Source organism: Strix aluco, chromosome 1, assembly GCF_031877795.1.
Source record: "Strix aluco isolate bStrAlu1 chromosome 1, bStrAlu1.hap1, whole genome shotgun sequence".
In the NCBI taxonomy this organism is placed as follows: Eukaryota; Metazoa; Chordata; class Aves; order Strigiformes; family Strigidae; genus Strix; species Strix aluco.
This window is the reverse complement of record NC_133931.1, coordinates 14,375,637-14,398,786: the sequence shown is the minus strand read 5'-3', so window position 1 is coordinate 14,398,786 and position 23,150 is coordinate 14,375,637. Positions and strand designations below refer to the sequence as shown.

General features: G+C 39.9%; 1 protein-coding gene across 1 annotated transcript in view; it reads left to right on the top strand.

Annotated features, from left to right (window-relative positions):
- The window catches only part of DEPTOR (DEP domain containing MTOR interacting protein), a 77,299-nt gene that overhangs the window by 9,329 nt on the left and 44,820 nt on the right, over positions 1-23,150 (top strand). Inside the window, exons 3-4 of the mRNA XM_074849049.1 lie at positions 19,145-19,323; positions 21,355-21,478. Coding sequence (XP_074705150.1) covers positions 19,145-19,323; positions 21,355-21,478 — 303 coding nt within the window. The remainder of the gene's footprint in view (positions 1-19,144; positions 19,324-21,354; positions 21,479-23,150) is intronic.

The following is a 23,150-nucleotide window of genomic DNA, read 5'->3' as shown; positions in this document are numbered from 1 at the left end:
TCAGTGCTTAATTTGCCTAAATTCAACATTAGTCAAACATTTGCTGGATTCCCATTAAAAAATTTCAGACTCCAGCAGAAGACAGACTATAAAAATCATGTTGAGTTTAAATGCTCAATGCACATGTTGTTACCAGATAGGAACAGAAACTATGTTTGCAATTTGCCTAGATTATTTCTCTTTCAAAGTTTTTACCTTTACTTCTGCACTTGTGTCAAGGTATTGTGCATGAATAGAGGCAAATATTGACATTTCGTATGTTTTGAAATTTATACTATGTAATTCATATGACCAGCACATCACAGGGCTACAGCACTACTTCAGAATGTAACCCCCTACCTTAATCACCAGCCCTATAATTTTACAGTCTTCGTAGTTTGCTTTTTAACAGTGCCTCAATCCAGTAAATGCATTCAGATCTCAAAGGTGCATTTATGAATAATTAAAAAATATGCTTGATTGGGCTTGCTAATTCAGAGCAAATGTAGAATCTGGTTTTCACATAACAAGGCCATAATTCTCCATTTCCTTGCAATTGTGTGGGTGATTACATGGGCTCCCACAGCTGTGTCACAGGGATTTGCAGGCAGATGAGAGTTTTCTGGTTTCTGTGGAGAACCAGGGGACTGCAAGTCATGCTGTGGGTTTTACAGCGGCATTGAGCCAATGTGTCTAGATGCTGCTGCAGAAAAGGGCAGCCCAACTCCCCTACACCAGGGTTCTTGCTGCTTGGCCTGGTGCCCTTGCGTTGGTGTGTGTCTGACCCCACGGTGAGCAGTCTGGGGAGCTCAGCCAGGTTACTATCGTGTCAAACTAGCACCGATGACAGTGCAAGGAATAAGGTCAGCTGGACTGGGGTTAGGGGGTGAGGAGCTCTACAAACTCCCCCTTTTACTGGGGAACCACAGTGAGATTGGCTGCTCATGGAGTGAAACCCTGATGTTAAAGTACAGCTGTGCCACTCCAGGAGCCCCTTCTCACCCCTTTATTCCATTCTTTCCCTGCCCAACCTCTGTTTAGATGTCAAGTTTTTGATAGAGATCATAGCAATGCTGGACAGGGTTTGGGGGACTACATCCAGACAGCTCAGTGGCTGTTTGGGTGAGGGTGCCTCCTGTGTATTAAAGCAACAAGCACAAAGATTCTCTCTTGAAGATTTAAAACTGAATGGCAAAATGAGAACTAGATGGCCTCTCAGAGAAAAAGCCAACACCATCTGAGAGATCGTGATAGCAAAGGTTGGAGCTTGAAAGAGAAGATAAACGTGTTTGGTGTGACAGAAGAGGAGGAGGCAATGGAAGGAATCAGGAAGATGGGCAATGTTATTGAGATCAAGAGCTGTGGAAACTGTCTTTCCAAAAGCATTCCGGCTAGATTAGAGCCAGACAAGATGATGTTTGTCAAGGACAGTACATAGAAGCAGCCTCGAGGTGTAAGATAATAGGGAAGGAGAAATTAGAACAGAACTTGAACTTTCTGGGGGAGAGGTGTAGTTGTCCTGGAGGTGCATTGCACGAGGAATCTGCAGAGACCAGAGTTCTACTGCTCATAAGCAGCACTGACATTATCATATTTATCCTTTATGGATCTTATATAATCTACCTCATTTGGGAAGATTCTCCCATCCCTGGTAACACAGCTGCCATCTAGCACAGTGGCCTTTGACTTGGAGTTGTAGAGGTTTATGTGGGTTTGTTTAATTGCTTCTCACACTAAATGCCATTGCCAAAGTGGGTATATTGCCATAATGTTTCTATTAGTGTTTGGCTGAACTGTTGTAGAATCCGCTGGCTCTGTGTTTGCAGCACTTTCCTGTGTGTTGGCCCAAATGAGTTTATTGTCAGGAGTTAAAAAGAGGTATTCATATCTTGTATCCGTTGCTCTTCACATTGTTACTTGCGTCTTCAAACCGTTGGGGCTGTTTAAAACAGGCCTGTGTATTCCTTTGTGTTTTCACAAGCCATTCTCAGCTCTGATTTAAGAGGCAAACCAAACGCAGGCATAATTACAGTACAGTTTGTAAACCCAATGGTTTTTAATTTAATTCCAATGAGTATTGCAGAATATTCACATGAAGCTGAAGTTGTGAGCACTTGTCTGAGGAATCAGAGTCCAGCACTTATGCTCATCCTCTTTGGGAGGAGAATCTGACAACATATGGCCAACACATCACTCAAAGTTAGGATTGCAAATAATGGAAATGACTTCTGAAAAGATATTAGCTAAACATTATTTATAGCGCTGATTGTCAGCGGTGGAACAATTTCCTTTCATTTTTTGCAGTAAAGATCTTTCTCTTGATAATCACACATCCTTTTCTGCAGCAGCATATAATTATATAGCTTAGAAATCAGGGTGATATAATAGAAAGCTGTTAATTGTTTCCTGATGCTCAGGATGTAATTAACTTATACTTTCCTCTAGCTATTTTTAGTAAGATGTAGAAAGAGCAACTCCTAGCTTGAACTGCTATTTTGCTGTTTGGTCAGTGCAAACGGGGAGATTGTGATGTGAAGAGGCTAAAAGTAGCGTTATCATGTACAAATCCCTAAAGAGGTTGTACAAATTGCATTTTGAGAATTATTTGGGGCTAGAAGCTTAAAGACTGGTGGACAACTAAAGTATTTTCAATACTAATAGCATTTGGACAAACTCAGACCTTTCAAGTCTTTTAGGAAATGGTAGAAATAGATGAAGTTAAATTAATAAATAGATCTCTCTGACAAGAAAAATGGCTCCATGATAGGAGCCATTGATATAATACTGCTGCTTGTCTAATTAGACAGGACGATGAAAGTAGGTTCTTAAAAGCAAATGAAATGAAAGAAATAAACCAAGGTTTATTAAAAGCTTATTATCTCAACCTTTATGCAAAATTATGCAATTATCTAAAATAGACAGCAAAAAGGTGTGTCACATCACACTCAAACGAGGGAAACAAGTGACTTAGATTCGTAAATCCCCAATAGAGTGGACAACGGTGAGGCAAGTCTCAAAGTCCAGACATTTATTAATTTCCCACAATGTACTAATTCAATACACGATAACTGACTAAGTATATAATGAATTATGGCAAGTGATATAGTATGCCTTGCATTACCTAATGATAATAAGGAAAAAGGGAAAAAATAAAAGAAAAGAGATAGAGGTAGAAATACAGATTGCCAGTCTGGGTTCCTGCATCGATCCCACCAATGAGGGTTCAAGGATGCATCTGTCTTCTTTCACTTTACTTCTTCTATTTTCTTTCTATATTTCACTCCTCAGAAGGTGTCTCCATACAAGAAATGCATTGACACACAGGAGCAAGCCCCAAGGAAGCCTGGCTCTCAGGGTGGGGGTGGGCTGGAGCACATGATGTACAAGGAGATGCTGAGGGATGGGTCTGCTTAGCCTAGAGAAGAGAAGGCTCAGGGGGATCTTACTGCTGGTTTAAACTACTTAAATGAGAAGGTTTAGGGAAACAGGGAGAGAGTCTTCTCCAAGGTGCACAGGGATAGTATAAGAGGCAGTAGGTAAAATTTGCAAGGGAATTTCTAATTAGGCATTTGGAAAGAATTATTCACCATGAGGGTAAGTAAAAAAATCAGAATAGGGGCCCAGAGAAGCTTGGAGGTATTAAAATCTTGCCTGGACATGACCCTGAGCAACTTGTACTAACTGGACATGCTCTCAGTATAGTTTGAATGAGATGACCTCCAGAGGTCCCTTCCAAACTGAATTACTGTATATTTCATGAAGGCATAGTGTGATGTCTTCTTTAAACTGTGGTGGCTGATATTATCAGCATTCTGTTACAAGTTGGTAACCAGAGATTGTTATCCACTCAGTTGCAGTGGTGGGAGGGCTTGTGAGAATACTTCCTAACGTACTTCAGTGCAAAATCAACTGGGTTAGTTTGTACAAGGGATACAGTGTTTGACAGTACCACCTGTCCAGCTTTTCTAGCAAATTTAAGGATGGGTAATGTATCCATTTTCAAATGAATGGCCAAGAACTTCTGAAATCTTTCTGTTTCAAGTGAGTTTTTTATGAAGATGTGAAGGTGAGAACCTGATTCCTTTGATCACGCTGTCTTAAGTCAGGCCAGAATTTTATCCCAGATCGTGTGAGATTCATGAGATGCCAACATCGCAACTCTTCCTGCCACCAAGAGAGATTTTCAAGGTGTCTGTGAGGTTATCTGTAGATCCATTTCTTAAGAACCTGAGGGACAGAAACCCACTGCATGCTTAGGACATACTGGTTTTATATCAGCCAGTTAAGGATAAGAATAGAGAAAAGATTGCAGGCAGTGTACAGAGTAATAAATGCTGGAAGGCCAGTAGATCACATTAGTGCCAGAAATCCTGCTGGCTGTGTCATGCTGGCATTACAAGAGCAAGAGTAATCTCAGGGCAAACCACCTGCTCCTCTGTGCTCACTGCCTGCACAGCAATACAACAAAGGGATTGAGCTCTCTCAGATCCTCTCACACTGTCCACAAAGGGCCCAGTTGGGGAGTTTATTTGTGTGCATAAATTCCTGGTTTTCCATAGTCCTGCAGCTCCAACTTTGCTTGTGGAAAGTGGATTTTCAGTCCGCTGTTGAGGAAAGAAGGTGTTAGAACTGTTAACACTTTTTCCCCTTGGAGAGGCATGTCTCATCCAGTAATTCATTTAGAAGGTAATGAGATATATTCTCCCGCCTTTACAGATGCAATCAAAGACATGATTAAATCAGGCACGTGTCCAACCATTATCCCACCTTTTTGAAAATAATAATATTTCTTTCAACGTGCACAAAGGAATGCGATTTGTTGCTTTCTCTGTATGCCACTGTGCTTTATCACAGTGCTGCAAGGCCTAGATCCTTTAAAAATATTTCATAACAGGGAAAATCCAATCAATTTAGGTTTCTATAAAGTGGTGGTTTTTTCCAAGCACTATACTTTGGGCCTACTGTAATGAATCAAACAGTGGTGGTTGAAAGATAATTGCTTGCATTCACTTTGGCTACGGAGGGGCTAGACCTGCTCCAAACTAATATATTAAGAACTTCATATTACTTTTTTTGGTTAAGACTGTAAATTAACACCAGCTGAAACAGTGTATTCTACATAAATTCACAAGAAATATGTTTGTATTCTGTGTTGATTTATTTTCTGATGAATATGGAACATCTCAGTTTATGAGGCCAGCAACAACAGTACTCTTGGGAGACATATTACTGGGGCAAAGGAGGAAGAAAAAAGGATCGCGTATGCTGTTTAGGAGAAGCACAATAAACACAGGGAGAATAATTTATTTAAACATAGTGGCTAAGGGAAAGTTCCAGTGGACTGGAAATTGTGACATTTTGCTTGCAGGCTGAAGACTGTACACAGCACAACTTCTCATGTAAAATATCAGTAATCCACCTCAGAAAATGATAGACCTGTGGAAGAAGGCACAGAAGGATGTTGGCCACTTGATCAATGGTTTCATGTCTCCAGTGGCCACAAACCTTTTGCAGTTTCAGCAGTTCATATATGCACAGCCTACGTATTGACTGAAATCTTGTATAATTCAGCATTCAGAAAGCTCATTGTAGTTATGTACAAATTAAGACCTAATTGGCACTGTTTGTATTGTGCTTTTGATAGACAGGGTGGGTAACTGACTAAACCTTGGCATGCTCTTTAGCATGCCTCCACATGTCTGGGTGGCTGCAACAAGAAGTGCCTATGGTCCATCTGCCCAACTGTGGTCGTTGACACCATCTGAGGAGCAACCATACCCAGGCTCCTACAGATCCTGCCTTTTTTCAGGACAGGTGATGTCAAGGCTCGTCTTGAGTAAATGAATTGGGTTTAGAATTAACACACAGTGTTGGGCCATTTACACTGATGATAGGTGACTATCCGAGTCTGTGTAAAAACACAGTGCAGGCCCTGACTTCTCACCTCCTCTTGTCCTGTTGCCCATCTAAAGCCTATCCCTAACTCTCTGTGCAGCATGTGTTCTGGATTCAAGTTCAGGCCTGACCTAAAGTTTGGAGCATGTTGTAAACGTAACCATATTGTTGTAATCTAAGTCTACCAGCATTCAGCTGAGGTTGATAGCATATGTAACGCTGATGCCATTACTTGGTGAATAAGGATCAGTGTGCATGTTCTGATTTATTAAAGTAGTAAGAAGTTATGGTTTGAATTTATTGTCAGAGTACATAAATACCTGTTCACTGAGCTTTCCACGTGTATGGAGAGAGAATTTTGCCTAGAATGAGAAATGGCAAACACATGGCCCAAAATGGGAGCAAGCTGTTCAATAGAGCAGCAGAACTTCTCTGGGCTCCTTACTGATTTATTTACTGTTTTAAAGGAAAATTTCCATTTACTTTTAAAAGCAGAGGAAGAACACTTCTGTAATATTTCTCTTTTCAAAGCTCATCTATTTGTGAACCTTTAACAAGGCCTAATCAAACAAGACAAGATCCTTGATAGCATCCTGAACAGAAGGAACTATTCATAACGAGTGGTTATGTAGCAGCTGTGTATCTGTTCATTTCATATATCAGATGCAGAAAAACGCTGAGCTCATCCAAAGAAACCATCTCCAGGCTAGTTTTTTGCAAAAGTAAAATCCTTTAAATAGAATTAGTCTTTAACTAGGATTTTTATTAATCCATTGTCTTTAATGATAAAGTTCTTCATTAGCCTGCCAGAATTTAAGCAGTGAGTAACTACATGCTGTTGAGTAATCTCCTTAAATTCATAAACCATAATTCTTCATGTTACATCTTTGTGTGACCTAGATAAAGGAGATTTAAAGCAGATAGGATGGTTCTTTATCATTAAAACATTTGCGTCAGAGAGCAATCCTTTCTATGTTTAAAAAATGAATACAGTAGTGTTATGGTGCAGAATTGTTGAGTAAAATCATTGTTACCATTAGGCATAGATGCATTTGAAACTCATTCAGTGTAGTTTGGGGCAGTCAATAGCTTTCCAAGACATTTTTTATTTTTCCTCTGTAGATGGTGATTCATTTCTTCTTTTTCATTTGGCACTTGCAGTGAAACCTTATTGGATGTTACAGGTTTCTCTTTAAGAAAAACATATATAAATGAGCAGAATGTTAATTAGGATTATACTGATTTGTTGCCTCCAGCTGGTTGTGAAGGTCATACTGGCTTATATTTTACACTCAAAGCAATGTTTTTCTTAAGGAAACATGACAACTTAAGGGAACTGAAAAAGGCTTTAACATGAGTCTGTTTAGGCTTCTATCCTATTTTGATTTATTTACTTTAATAATTTCATACTCTATATTATTTCAATAATTTTTTTTTTAAAAAATCATATGCCACTATATAAATTTAGACAAATTCCGGGCTTAAAAAGACTAGGGTCTTATAGACTACATCTATATAGTCAGGTTCTTCATGGTAGCTTCACAAGATCTAAGATGAGAGGCTGGAGGTTCCTACAAACCTGGTTATTTGGGTCTCAGCGGGATGGGTGGGTGTTGCACATGAAGGCAGGAAAGCCAACTGAGTACAGGCATTTAGAGGCTTCACCCAAAGGTAAAATGCAGAGTTGGGATGTGGAGCTGGCAGAGGGATCCTCTGCCATTGCGGCTCCTCCTGGCATTTTGATTTAGCAAGTATGCAGACCAGACCCTTGGCCTCTATGCATGCTGCTAGCCCACTGATGTGGTTTCCCAGAACAGCAGTTCCCCAGACATTTTTTGACATTGCTGTATATGACAAAGGTCTTAGGAGGAAACCATGCCACTAGTTTGGTGTTAACTGTACAATAATGACAGGCCAATAAATACCCATCCTTCCAATCAGCCACATAAGGGCTATTGTATGCATGTACAGTAAAAATGAAAAAGAAGTAATATCTTGTGCAAAAGCAAGGAAGCATGCTCACAAATATGGACGTCTTTCATCATACTTACAACTCCTGTGCCTTGACAAGCACATGAAGAATGTCTGTTTAACTGTATACCCACTTTTACTAGAAGCCTTAATATAAACAGCAAATGTCTTAATATAGGCAGCACTAGAGCTTTTATTTTTTGCAGCTGACATGAAACAGGACTTTAAAAAGACTTTGAGTCCTGGTATAGTGCATTCAAGGGCCAGCCTCTGATATTGTTCCTCCCTGTAGTATTCCCAAGGTTGTTCATAGAAATCAATGTAAGTCATATAATTATAAAACACAGGACTGGTATTCTGCAGAATACTATAACACATGATCCTTTGGTATATTTTTACAGTTCTCTAAAAGGTAAGTTCTTGCCTTGGGTAACAATTAGAAAATTTTACTCCAAACCTTTGTCTAACTTTTACCTTAGTATCACTCAGCATGATTTAAATTGCTTTTCTTGCACTCTGCTTTGAACTCACCTGCAAGATTATAGACAGCAATTCTGTTCCTTTCACTTTTTGTTTAGATAAGGCTAGACTCCCAAACCAGTATCTTTTTCTCTCTGCTTATGACACTGGCTCATCATTTTTCATGCCCACGTAGCACTGCTTCATTGCATCTCTTTGACTTTATCATTCCTGAAGGAGGATGGCACGAACAATACACAATATTTAGATGATGTCCTGTAATATCATATGCAGTGGCATGAACAACTGGATTTCACATCATTTCTGGAAACATCTCAGTACAACCTAAGATTGCCTTTGTTTTTTGTATGGTCTCAGCCTGTTGATAGCTTGTCAGTGAAAGTTTAGCTACTGTATATTCAGCTATTTCTTACTCTCTGTTGATTTCAGCCTCCAAGCTCTCAGTTCTCAGCAGAGCATTTTGTTGTTAGTGCACAACCTTGCATTTTATAGTCTTACCTGTTCCTCCATTTCTATTTTTGCACCGTGAAGGTCATCCACTAGCAATTTAATCACCTCTAGGTGATCCAGTGACATGGATCATTACTCTCAGTGCTTAAAAATTTGCATCAGTTACAGTTTTATTTTATAGTTTAGTGACCAACCACTGGATTTCAATAGACTTCTGGAAGACAGTGGAAAGAACTCCTTTGAATCATGTCTTCTGTCAGTGTAACACCCTGCATATTGCAGTATTGCCAGGCATAGGAGGTAAAAAAAAAGCATGAATCAGTGCCAAAATATGGTAAGATTATTTTTTATTTAATGAAATCCAATACAGAGTGCCTTTTCTAGTCAGTATTTTTTCACTTACTGCTTTCACAGCTTCTTCAAAATAATAATAAAGCCCAGTAATGCAGTTACACTAAACATGAAAAAAAGGAAGATATTCATTTAGAATGGGAAGAGATAAACAAAGTGTGATGGTTTTAATACAACGTACAGTATATTGAAAGAGTATTGCATCTATACTCATTTTACAATGAACCTACATATTTGTTGGAAGTGAGTAAAAAGTCTTGAATTGGGTTTGTTAACAACAGTACATAGCACTAAGTATTTTTTTACTCATTTTATTACCTGTCAGGTACTGGCTATTTGTGCTTAATGAGGCTCATGATTACACAGCACAGTGATTGGTTAAGAGTTTTGTGTAGAGATGGAAAACAATTGCTAAAACCAATTGAGATATTACTGCAGTATGACATATTATTAATGATGGAGGCAGGAATTTTTTTTCTTGCTTTCAGCAGGGTTGCCAAGGACCACTGAAATGTGTGCAAACAGTTGGTGCTCCTCTGAGGAGCATAAAACGTTAGGGAGATCTCCTGCAGGTCTGTGATGCTTAGGCTGAGAGCAGCCATGCCTGGAAGGACTTAGAGATCAGGGGTTACCCAAAGCCATAAAACGTCTCATCAAAACTATTTGTCACATTGACAGGGTGGGAGAAATATCACACTGCACTTGAGATAAGGCACTTGGCCGCTTTCAGTTCTCCCATAGATTTCTTGGGTTACCTCTGGCAGATAATGACACCTTTTACTGTTTGCAGTGCAAACCTGTTCTGTACTGTGGTCCTTTTTTGGGTGTTATGGATCTGCTCTTCCCCAGATGTGCTGGAAGATATAGGTGGGTGGAAAGACCTCCTTGTTTCTCAGGAGGTCTGAAACTTGCTGCACACAGCGCAAGAGCATAACAAGGCCATACTCAGCTTTTCCCTGTGGATAACTGTAAAAGAGATGTCAGCCTTGCTGCATAAGGGACCTCAGCCTTTAGCTTTTTTTGGCTCCCCTACCTCCTTGGGATGCAACGTGCATCCAAGAGAGTGGATAGTCACACAACAGAGCTTTCTGGCACCCACAGCCCCTTGTGTCCCTGCTGCAGCCCCTCTTCTTGACTCCAGTGATGAAGACCTGTAGTCCAGCATCCTGTTCCCCAGTTCCTGGTCTGTCTCTCCAGGATCCTGAATGGCAGTGCTAGCAGGAATAGCTGTAGCAGTAGGGCTTGGGCTGTTTGACATATTTGCCCCATTTAGCATTTCAAAGGAACATTTACCTCTCCCAGCTATGTTACTGAGATAACAGGTCTGCATTCCTGGACACAAATTTCACTGATTTTCACTGGCCTCCCATGAGACCTACGCTGCTCCTTCCTCAGCTTTCTTTCTGTAAAATTCTTACTTTATTGAGAGTGATTTTCAGCATAAGTCCACGAGAGTTGGTAGACTTTTGGCTACTGTGTTAATCCAGTCAAAGGATGTTGATAACAACAGTTATCCTATGGTTTCTGGTCTGTACTTTGAAATTTCAGTCTTCAGTTTAGATTTGGGAATACATCCCCAAGAAAATTAGTCCCCATAGTACTTACTGATTTAGTAAGCCTAAGAATATCCTTGCAATGGAGACACAGAAGAATACTGTGAATAAAACCTAGTTGATGAACATAAGCAAAGATGGCTTGTTCTTCAGTGAGGAGTACATTGGTTCTTTTGGAGATCCACATAGCAGCATCACATAGACCTTGACCTGCACACATTTATTCCATGTGTGCATCCCAGTTCATCCATACATGAGTGAGAAGCACAATTATATTTGACTTCCTTATAGAGGAGGAAAACTGTGAGTTCCTGATTTCTGACAGCTTCAGCCCAGAAAACAAGAAGCTGGAGCAAGACAGGCAGACTTCCACTTTCCTTATGACTAGGTGAAGTAATAACTTGCCTGCATTTTGTGTTTTCGTCTTTGTAAAACCCAGTTTTATGCCCAGCGAGACAGAAGCTCTCAAGGTTCAAGTGTGCAGGCAATTTGAAGTATTGTTTATATTTGTACACATTTTGGTTAAAAGTGAAATGAAAGTGAAATGGCTTGGCACGCAAGATCAGCCTCTTCATAGCTTCCTGTGGACATGAGAAGAAGAGTATCGTTAGATCTGTAACCTTGCAAAATACTGAGTTTTTCTGCTTCTTGAAAAAGAGAGGTGAACAAATATTGTTCTGATTTGATGATACTGTTAGACTGCCCTCACACGTGGGTATGTCACCTCACAAAGAGAAAAGTGGAGAGGGGTCAGCAGTCCACTGAAAATGTTCCTTTCCCTTACAGGGTCAAACCCTATAAAAATGCCAGCATAAACATTCCAAAACTTGATATAAAAGTTACCTAAAGATCCTGTTTACATCCACTGTTTTACCAAATCAGTAATGTTATGCTGTGTTGTTTTAAATGAAGACCAGATACAGGCTCAGATTATATACATTTGAGGTTTAAAATTCCAAATTTTGGTTTTGCAAGTGGTCTCTAGTTTTATGACAGGTCGATACAAACACACAGATCTAATTTCCTCTGCAGGATAGAATACTCACAAGGGAGGCTGTGGGTCTGAATTTCTGGCCTGAAGTTGTGGGCTGAAAGAGTGTCTCCAAGAGGCGTCATTTTGATTTCATCCTAGACCCTGAGCCATGCCTGTGTTTGTTCGCCAGAGCTTGCTTTGACCCCTGCCAGCGTTACTAAGGTGTTACAAGTATTGGGGATATCCCTGTGCACGCTTGGTTGCAGGCTCAGTGACCTATTTACTTTCTGAATTTATGAAAAAGGACTTCATAAAAGAGGCAGTCCCAATGTTTTATTTAAAGCCACAGGGGCACTGGCAAACTGTCACTTCTTTGGAAGCTTTAGGCTTTCCTCCGCAGTACACCAAGAGATGGTTTATCTGAAATCTCTCTGTCTGGCTCTGTGTCCTGGCATCTCCTCATGGCTGTGGGCAAAAAGGTGGAGATAAACACAGTGATGAGAACTGATATTAGGAGCTGCTTTGAAGACACCCTCGCTAACACTAATTCAGATGGTAAAATTCCTTCTCTGCCACAGCTACCAGCACAGAAATATCTTCATCCTATTTCCAGTACGACCCCATGTTTTAAAGGGTATTATAGCTCCTGTGAATGTCAAGTAACAGAACTAAGTTACTGCAGAGCTGAAGCATAAATAGAAAGAGGAATAGGCAGCAGCAAACTGCTGACACTTCAGCTGAGACTTGGCAAGCCTGGCTGGAAATGCTTGTCCCAGCAATACACATCGCATTTGCAGAGTACCTTCATGATTGCCTCTGTGTACAAAGTTTATATCGTCACTGACGTTTTTGGGGGTTTTTTTTGCTGACAATGCAAAGGCAAATGTTTAGTGTGAAGGACATTTCATGTAGTTCTGTATTTTCCTGGGTGTGTATATATATATAAACCCACCATATGCTCACTTATTTTGTATTGAATTTGGTCTGCAGCTGACCTGTGAGTTTTAACTTTCGGTGGGAATTATGCTTTTAAGTCTCTGAGACACTTTGTAAAATGCCATCTTTTAGTAAGATGCCTGGATACCATGCTGTAGACAGGTCATATGCTTACGTTCAGAAAACAGCCAAACTTTGTGACCTCTAGGAGGATACAAAACTTTCCAACAGAAAGGCGCAGTTGTACCTGCCAGTGGAGCACCTATGATGTCCCTTGAGAAGAGGTGTGGAAATGCCATGCTCTTTAGCCACCATGAATTGTTCTCATCTTTGGCAAGATAGTTTTTGTTGTCCATATCTTTCTGTCACAAAGGACATTGTGACTTGCTTTAGCTGGAAATAAGTAAGTCCTTTTCTGACAGAAGTTCCAAAATATATGAAACGTGTGAATGAATTTGAAGATAGCAGAAACCACCTGCAATGCTTTTCCCATCTGCATATCATTGTTCATTTTCAAGGGATCTAATACGGTTTTGCTCAGAGTTTACCTTAAGGTGATAAAACTGTAGTAGTTCAATGCATGCTGACTGGCAGTGCTCAAGCTGGGATAGTCACTGAAACCAAGGGTATATGCTAAAGTGAGATGTAATGCAGTGGTAACCTGTGAGCATGCTGGAACTCATCAGTGGCAGCTGAGCACTCTGAGGCAGGACATGCTTTGTGCCATGACTAATTACAACATCAGTGTATGTTGTTCAGCAATTATTAAATTCTGCTAAAAATCTCCATTTTAAATGGTCTCTTCACTGGTGTTTTGTTCTTCCATTAAAAAAAAAAAGTTGCTCAATAATGATGTATTCTGTGATGTAGATGATATATATATCTCATATATGTGATGTATAATATATATCATGATACAAATATTATATATCATACATATAATTTGTATGTATATGATTTATTTGTATATATCATATATATACAAATATGTATGCACACATTTCTATATATCTATCTATATAGATCTATGGCTTGGCTTCACCAAGAGCAAGTCTTGCCTGACCAATTTAGTGGCCTTCTGTGATGGAGTGACTACATCAGTGGACAAGGCAAGAGCTACGGATGTCATCTGCCTGGACTTCTGTAAGGCCTTTGACACAGTCCCCCACAACATCCTTCTCCCTAAATTGGTAAATTATGGATTTGATGTATGGACTGTTCAATGGATGAGGAATTGGTTGTATGGTCTCATCCAGAGGGTAGTGGTCAACAGCTCAATGTCCAGATGGGGATCAGTGTTGAGTGGTGTCTGTCAGGGGTCTGTACTGGGACCAGTACTGTTTAATATCTTCATCAGTGACATAGACAGTGGGATTGAGTGCACACTTAGCAAGTTTGCAGATGACACCAAGCTGAGTGGTGTGAGGGAAGGGATGTCATCCAGAGGGACCTGGACAAGCTTGAGAAGTGGGCCTGTGTGAACCTCATGAGGTTCAACAGGGCCGAGTGCAAGATCCTGCACCTGGATTGGGGCAACCCCTGGTACCAATACAGGCTGGGGGATGAAGGGATTGAGAGCAGCCCTGCTGAGAAAGACTTGGAGGAAGATGAAAAGCTGGACGTGAGCTGGCAATGTGTGCTCGCAGCTGGAGTACTGTGTCCAGCTCTGGGGCCCCCAGCACAGGAAAGCCATGGACCTGCTGGAGTGGATCTAGAGGAAGGCCAAAATGGTCAGAAGGAAGGAACACCTTTCCTATTGAAGAAAGGCTGAGAGTTGGGGTTGTACAGCCTGGAGAAGAGAAGGCTCTGGGGAGACCATATTGTGACCTTTCAGTACTTAAGGGGACTTATAAGAAAGATGGGGACAGACATTTTAATAGTTCCTGTTGTGATAGGACAAGGGGTAATGGTTTTAAACTAAAAGAGGGTAGATTTAGATTAGAAATAAGGAAGACATTTTTTATGATGAGGGTGGTGAAACATTGGAACAGGTTGCCCAGGGAGGTGGTAGATGCACCATCCCTGGAACCAATCAAGGTCATGTCGGACAGGGCTCTGAGCAACCTGATCTAGATGAAGATGTCCCTGCTTATTGCAGGGCTTTGGACTAGATGACCTTTATATGTCCCTCCCAACCAAAACTATTTTGTGATTCTGTGATTCTATGATAGATGCATATGTATGTGTGTGTGTGTATGATTGCTTCAGGAAGATTAAAAGACGTGAAGGAGTGGAGCACAATATGAAAGTCTTCATGTCCTGTTGTCTGTTGAATGCCAGGAACCAACCTGTTCTCTGCACATTTTTACCGGGCCTTGCCAGGATAAACAGAGAGACTATATAGGATGTACTGGGAAATGGTAGATGAATTATTCAGAAAATTACCAAGAAGAGCAGGAGGCTTTTTGTCTTTTCATGCATAGAAATCAGGACTGGATGGTGCTCTGCAAATTCTGTGTTAGCCAAGCAGAAACTACTAGACTCAATAGAGGGAAATAGCTGGGTGAGATATTTGGACCGTGGTCCAGTTAGTGACATCATTACTGTCTTCAGCCAGCGGGCTGGCCTTTTCTGGGGTTTAAAAGGAAAGCTAGACTCCTGTGCAGGCACTGCTTTTGCAAAAATCTTACCCATTGGTTCAGAAAAAGATGCAAGAAACTTCAAAATGCATATTTTCCCTGGTGGAAAACAAACTGCAAGTTTCATGTAGCTGCAAGAGCGATTTCTTCCTAAGTTAGTGCCTGATTCTTCATTTCTAGGCAAAGATTTTGATTTTTCCATTATCATGACTTCTGACAGTTGGCAAGAAAATGCCTAATGTCCTCTCAGCAAATAACATAGTTCCTGATTAAATCTGAACACACTTACTGCAAAGCAGGAGCAGTGTGTTCTGGGTTAGCCTGTTCATGCTATGCAGAAGGAAGGCACTTTTATTTGGAGCAAGAGTCCCTACATGTTGTTAATTAGGAGCAACTCCTGTTTAGACAAGCCCCCAAGAAAACTGTTCTGGCATTCGTGCTTGCAAACACAGACTGTCTTTATTTGTTGTAAGCATGAATAAGAGCCATGGATATCAATTTGTAAATATTAAAGGGTTGCATATGCCTGTTACAGTTGACAGACAATTGCTCAAATGCTTTCGTTCTTATGTTGTTTTCTGCAGGGAGGGGAGACTGTGGCCCCAAGTGCAAAATCTGGTAGGTAATCTTGAATAATATATGGGATTATCTATGGATGATGTACTGGTGTACACAAGATTGTTTTCTGGTCTTAAGCTATTAAGTTGTAGAGAACGGGACAACTTTTCAAAGGCTTGTTGAATCAAGGTGTGCCCCTGTCACCCCTTGTTGTTTGCCCTCTCTCTTCTCCCCCTTTTCCCCTCAAACTGGTCAGGGTTTGTCAGTGAGCTAATTCTTCTAAGCAGCTCTTGAGAAAAACTTCTTCTAACAAGAGAAATGTGACTGGTGTCAAGTTAGGTCTTTTCCAGTCATCATGCAGGCTAGCTGATGAAAAGTGATTAACATTACTTAAAGGGAGCATCAAGGTCTGTTGGTGAGAAGCCTGTTTCTCAATGCCAAGGGATAAAGAATTTACCACTTGTCCTGGTTTAGCCAGGATAGGGTTAAGTTTCCCCAGCAGTGGGGGGGAGCTCTAGCCGGGTTATTCAGATACCATGCGGATGTCACATCCTGGCACCAAAGAGGGACAGTCAGTTACCGGGTGTACTGTGGGATTGGCTCTGTTCTCACTGCTGTATTGGTAGAGATTTTGCTCTGTTTATTGTTATTACTGTTATTATTATTGTTGTTTGTTGTGTTGCTGTTGCACTGCTGTATTAAACCTCTCCTTATCTCAGCCTCGGGGCTTTGTATTTCACTCCCTTTGTGGGGGAGGGGCAGCGGCCGCGTGGTCTCAGACCCCGGCAGGGGCTAAACCATCACACCACTTCACTTGAGCATTGGTTTCAGTGTATAATTGCATTCACTGCTACATTCTTTTCCTTTTTATCCCATTTGATTTGGCATCTGATAAGTATTTCTGAACGTGTTTGTAGAATTCCTGCCTAAACTTTTGATTTGCATACTGCAATATATGCTCAATAACTTTACCTGAGGCTTTCATATTTGTAGTTTACACAAGGTACAATTTCAATTTATTGAGCTACTTCACCTCCATACAATTTTGTTTTTAGCAGGTGTGTAGAGGTGAGGGAGCCCAGAAGGATAGAACAGCATACACCATCAGGGAGAAGATATGAATTCCCTTTCTGTTCTTTATTCCAAATAAACCAGCCTGGACATAATTCAGTATGGATACTATTGCTATAGACTGCAGAAGAAGGTCTCACTTCCATTTGGAAATTGTGGATAAATTTGTTTTTTCAGGTTTCTTGAGGCTTATGTGGTCATGCTGTGTTTGACTTAATGATTTCGTAACCTCTTAGCAAATTTGGATCCACTTTAGCAAGTGGGTGGAGATAATTAAGATAATGAAATTTCTATGAGTTTTATGAATATAGGCAAAAAGGTATATAGAGAGACCCTATAAATTCTCTGAGTGAGGAAAAAGGTTGTAGTGGGAACCAGTGTCTTTCAACATGACAGAGAACTTGAAATATTTATAAGCCCACCAACTGCAGGAAAGCCTTCAGTCAGAATTTAAGACATAAATACTCCTTTCTGGGGCTCTTGGCTACTGGCTTTTTTGTGGAATGCCGCATCAGTCCTGGCATACTCCTACGTGATGTTAGGACAAAGAATTTCATAAAAGGGAGTTTCCCTCTTGTATCAGATGAATTCCATCCATTTAGACTTACACTGATGACTGAGAGCTGGGTCGAGCCATCTGCATATGTATTATACACTCACTCCCTAGTTTTGTTCTTGCAGATTATTGTGCGACATAAGACTGGATGAACATTAACAGAAGCTGGAATATACTTTAAATGTACAGCTCCATCAGACATACTGATAATTGCATGTTCTATAATTAAAACTGTGTAGGCTTTTCTTTCTAAGTATGGCAACAGCTGTTAGAGCACATCTGGAAAATATAATTTAAGCAAAGGTATTTTAGCTCAGAGAATTTCATAATAACATGGAATATTTACCAGCACTTCTCTCCAGAATACTAATTGGATTTATCAGTATTTTTAATATAAAAGTCTTCATTTTTTTATTATGTTTGCAAAGCTGGTTTTGAATTCATATCACAGTTTGGCCATTCCAGAGTAGTTCAAGGCTAAATGCTGCAAAACAAACACATTGCTTTGCTACTATTTTTAGGTAGAAGCCTATGTAAGCCTTGTCTAATGCCCTAATAATATTTTCTTTAGTGATTTCTTCACTGATTTCCCTTTCTTTGATTCTAAAGAGAAATAATTGTTTCATACTGCAATCACATTGAGAAGAAAATCAGTTGGACTCCTGCTCTGTGTTTCTTGAGGTTCATGTTAATGCCCTTCTATGCTATCTCCCTCTCTAGAAAATAGAGATAGTTATAACCCCAGCAATTAATATAGCATTACTTGGAGCTTGTTTGAAGTCAGTGAGAGTGTTTACAAGGTAGGATCCTGGACACTTGAAAATGAACAGCCTAAGCATTGTGGTTTCTATGGTTTCTTCAGAACTGTTGTATAGACATGGCACTAAAAAAACAGAATTATTAAAATTATGAATTAAAATGGAAACAAGAAAGCAGAAAACTTTAAAAAACTTTAAAAAACCTCTGTCCATTAATTCATTGATAATGTTACTCATTTTGTTTATTTGGAAAAATTGACTAAAAGTAAAGATGCAGAATCCCAGTAAAGTTACCTTTACTATCTAAAGTTACCTTTACTAATACTCTCATCAGGATTTTGCATTCTGTCTCAAGCATCTCGAAACCACCCAACCAAGTTGCTTTCAAGATGATAGGGCAGATTTTGCAGGTAGATAGCATTTACCAACAGTTCCCAAGTGAGAAATCAGTTCTCCTTTATTTGGAGTAGGAGGCAACTTTTTATGCTAAATATTATTGTGTTGGAACAACTTTGTGTCTGAATTTTAAATCATAAATGCTATGTTTGTTGTGCAGCTGGAGGCAAAATGCAGTTATCCGACTAAGGAAGAAACTACATCTAAAAAATGAATGAGATATTAAAAAAAAAATCTATGGCAGTGATACCACAAAATAAAAGAGTAACGTGGAATGTATTAGTGGTAATGTGGGAAAGTTAATTCCAAATTATTGACAATTTAATTGACTTACAGGAAGTATTTTAAAGGCCTTAGTATGCTGTGTTGTTCTTCATTTTTTAATCTATTCTACTGGGCAGACAAGCACTTTTTCCAAGTGTGGGGTTTAAAGTTGTAACAAATGGTTGCTGTGGATTGCCTGGTTGTCAGACTCCAGCACTGGACGTGTGATGGAGTCTGCTCCTCTTCCATCCAACACCTGCAAAGCTCATCCTGTGAGCAGGGCTTGGGTGCATCTGCTCTGCTCTTGTCCCACTCTTGCTAGTTACAAAGGCTCTTTCTTTACACATGATATTCATACGGTGATTTGACCCCAGGCTCCGACTGCATGAAGAAAAGGTCATTAAAGATCGGCGTCACCACCTTAAGACGTACCCGAACTGCTTTGTTGCCAAAGAGCTGATTGACTGGCTGATTGACCATAAAGAGGCCTCAGACCGAGAGACGGCAATTAAACTGGTGCAGAAATTATTGGATCATAGCATTATCCACCATGGTAAGTGCAATATCAGCTGATAAAAGGTTCTAAACTAAATTTTATTGACTGCTGTGAAACAGAGAAATCCCGCTCCTGTTCTTCAACCAAGTATTGTATAGGTGAGATCCTTTCCCTGCCAGAAAGGGAGCGTCTCCCTTGGACTGTGCTGCTCCACAAGGTCCCCTGTGTCCTGAGGGACATGGAGAGGCTGAAGAGGTGTGGAGTGACATTCCCCATGTCAGTACAGGGAGGGGAAGTCACTGGAGACTGTGCTGCTGCTTCCCTGCCTCCAGAGCAGCCCCAGCTGGTTCCTGTCCCCTCTCTTCCCACTGCCCTCACCTCCCTGCTCCCCAGAGCACAGTTTTCCAGCTGAAAAACCCATCTGAAAAATCAGCTGTAAAAAAAAGGTCATTTTTCTCACGTGGATTAGTTCTCTGGCCCTGTCCCTCACACCAGCTGCACAAACATTAGTGCTGGTACAGCTGCAAGAAAGTTAGTGGTCTGACTGTGCCCTGATTAATTTTCTCCTAAACTTGTTGTCTATTTGAGATCTGTTCCTTTCAGCTTCTTGAATAACAATTTACGCTGATGAAAAGGAGACTTCCAATTCAGTGGTAGCATTTAGTTGCCTTTTGGTGCACAAAAAGGCTAGGGAGCACACAAACAAAGAAGATCCAAGCCCTTGCTTTCAAATGTACAGTATTACCCCTTTCAAAAAGGCAAAAGTACCATTTGTTTCTTTTTTAAGAGAAAACTGAGCAACCACGAACAGACAAATATTGACTTTATGCAGGGGTCACTGTATGTGCAGCAATACTGCTGCTATCTGCAATACATTAACGACACCTTAATTAAAGTAAGAAATGCACATATTGAATGAGTGCCACTTCTACAGCTTCTTCTTGGCTATTAAATTAAAATTCTGGGTTGTTATGGAAACTGGGACTCACGGTAGATAGTTAAAGAATAAAGTAATTATAGGGTATTCAAATCTGACTACTTAATCCTCTATTGAGAAAATGTCAGTGAAGAGCTGCGTGGATGCGTGAGTGACTTAATTTAATTGAGCAATAGATGTTTTATCACTGAATGCTTGTTTAAAGTTTTAACAACCTTCAGATGCTTTCTGCCTCAGGAACCGATTGCACACTGTAACTTCCATACAAATTTTATATATGTTTGTGTATATATTACACACAGAACAGGTGTTTCTTGAAAATGTTCATGTATTGCACTCAAATTTAATAAAATAGTTTGCGAAGCGAGCTAGTGTAAATTCAGAGAGGTTCAGTCAGGTTCTGTAGGATGCTCAGAGTATTCTTGCAACTCCTGTGTCAAGTAAAAGGGGTACCAGTTCCTGCTCCTGTGGTGCAGAAGGTCAGCCTATGTACGTGGGCTGACAACTCTGCTAGGAGCAGCTTGGCTGGGATATCTTTCCCATTAGTTTATGCCCTTGCTGGAGTTCTGTTCTGCATTTACAAGAGCCCATCATGAGCTTCTGTCTTATAAACCTTATTTAGCATTTCTCAGTGTGCTCCTGTTGTACCTACCATTTGCTAGCTGACATGGCAGAGGAATTAAGACAATTTTAAGAAGGCAGAATGCTTTGATTTTAACTGTTTCTGCAGCGAATCTCAGGTTTCCTACAGTATTGCTCAACTGATACAAGTAATTTTACGATGTTTGGCAATACTTAAATTATTTGGTGTTCTACACTGGTGACCTTTTAAACAAACAAGCTAACAGACCATTTTCATCAAAAGGTTTTCCGGGTATATAGCAAATGGATGCTTTTTTGCTCTTCATGTTTGCAGTAATACTCACAAAACTGATAAACACCTATCCCCCTCACCTAGAAATTTGGTTACTTATCTGAAAGTTTTCTCCACCCTTTCACTGGTTATTAGAACTGAATAGAGTTTTATGCTCAGAAATACAGGGGTTAGGCTCCATATGTGCTTGCTTTGAAGTTCAGCAGTGATACCTTCTAAATAGATCCTCGGCTCGTTAACTTCTATATGAAGATTTTTTATTTATTTTCTGTTTCAGTCTGTGATGAGCATAAGGAATTCAAGGATGTCAAACTGTTCTATCGCTTCCGAAAAGATGATGGGACGTTTCCACTGGACAATGAGGTGAAGGTGTTCATGAGAGGACAAAGACTGTATGAAAAGTATGTCGCATTCAATATCCATAATATGTTGATAATAGTACCGAGGGAGGCAAATTATACTTCTTAATTTATTTTTGAATAGTCAGAGGCTTTCAAATCATGCAGGAATGGGTCTGGGTAATCCCATTGGTAACTCTTCTCCCTCCTTCCTATTTCTCTTTTGCTTTTCTACTATGTTCAGTTGTAGCATATTGTTTAAAATGAAATAGTATTTCCTGGTGTTCTGGGTTGTAAATACATCCTATATGAGAACCCAATGTAAATTTTAGCCCTTGCACTCTATTCTGCAAAAATAATTACTAAAGGATGACTTGTCATGTAAAACTGTGATCACAAGACCTAAAACGTTAGTACATCAAAATGCACTGAACAAGTGGCTAACAATCTGTTGAGGCTCCATATCCACAGCTTCACCAGGAGGTATGATTTTAAATAAGAGGTGAAATTAATCTTCAGTGTTCCAGTCTGCAAAGCTTCTACATCAGAAAGGTTATATTAAAAGTAGTTTAAAAAAAATCCCACCCAAGAGCATCTAAGTAAGATTTGAAACAAATGATTATGCTGAGATACCGAATATCCTGCTGGATTACTTCCATCGAATAACTAGACAGTTTAACTATACTTCCGAATCTATAATTAATGACATTTTTATTCAGGATGTACAGTTTGTGACATGGTCCTTTCATCAGAGAGAATAAATGCATGTTGGCATATGCTACAAACTAATGCAAAAGTTGTGATGTGTTATTTACCAAAAAGCTTGAAGTATTGCTCTACACTGAATCCCACCCACTACTGCTTGGTTAGAGCAGAAGCGTGCAGCAGGCAGGAGAGATGCTGTTTTCTGGCTGGAGTAATTTTGTTTCCCTCTTAGAATAAAGCACTCAGGAAAATCCCAAGTTTAAAAGCTGATGATAAATACTATTTTCAAGGTTACAAGGGTCTGAAGGTCAATTTGGTAAAAGAGCAATTAAACTGAAATATAAACCAATAATTGTAAATGCCACTCCTTTTGTTGCATCCATCATATAAATTCCCTGAGACTCAGTGACTGTGACTATTTAAAGTAAAAAAATAAATCACATAAGACACAAGAAAATACACCACTGGAAAAAATCCTTCACTGGGACAGATGAATTGAATCACCCACCTCCAAAATCTTCTGTGCCTTACTAAGCACATCATTTGCTCCTTTAGACTCTGTAACACGCAGCATCTGCAAGCCTGACCCATAGTATCATAGGCCAATCAGTGTGCCTACAGTAGCAAACCTTTTTTTCTAATTGTTTTTTATATTTCTTTTTCTGTTCTTCTGTGAGAAAAGTAATTTTTTGTTGATGAGGCTGATAACAGTCCTCTGCATGAAAGAAGCCATAGTGGGAAGAACTCTGTTCTACCAGTGTCTACTTCCATCCTCATTTCTCTGCATGGAGAACTATACCCAAGCCAATGTCTAGTGTCCAGTTTGTCCAACACTATAGTAGCAGAAAAAATGTTCATTACAGTATGGATTGTTCCCATTTTGGAAAAGGAGTTAATGCCAAAAGCAGCACCTATATCTAAATATAATTGCATCCTCATGAGGTTGTTTCTCCTTGGCAATGTATCTAAAGGGTTCAGAAACTTTTAAAACCAACCCTGAGCGCTAAATATAGTATCGAGCAAAATACAT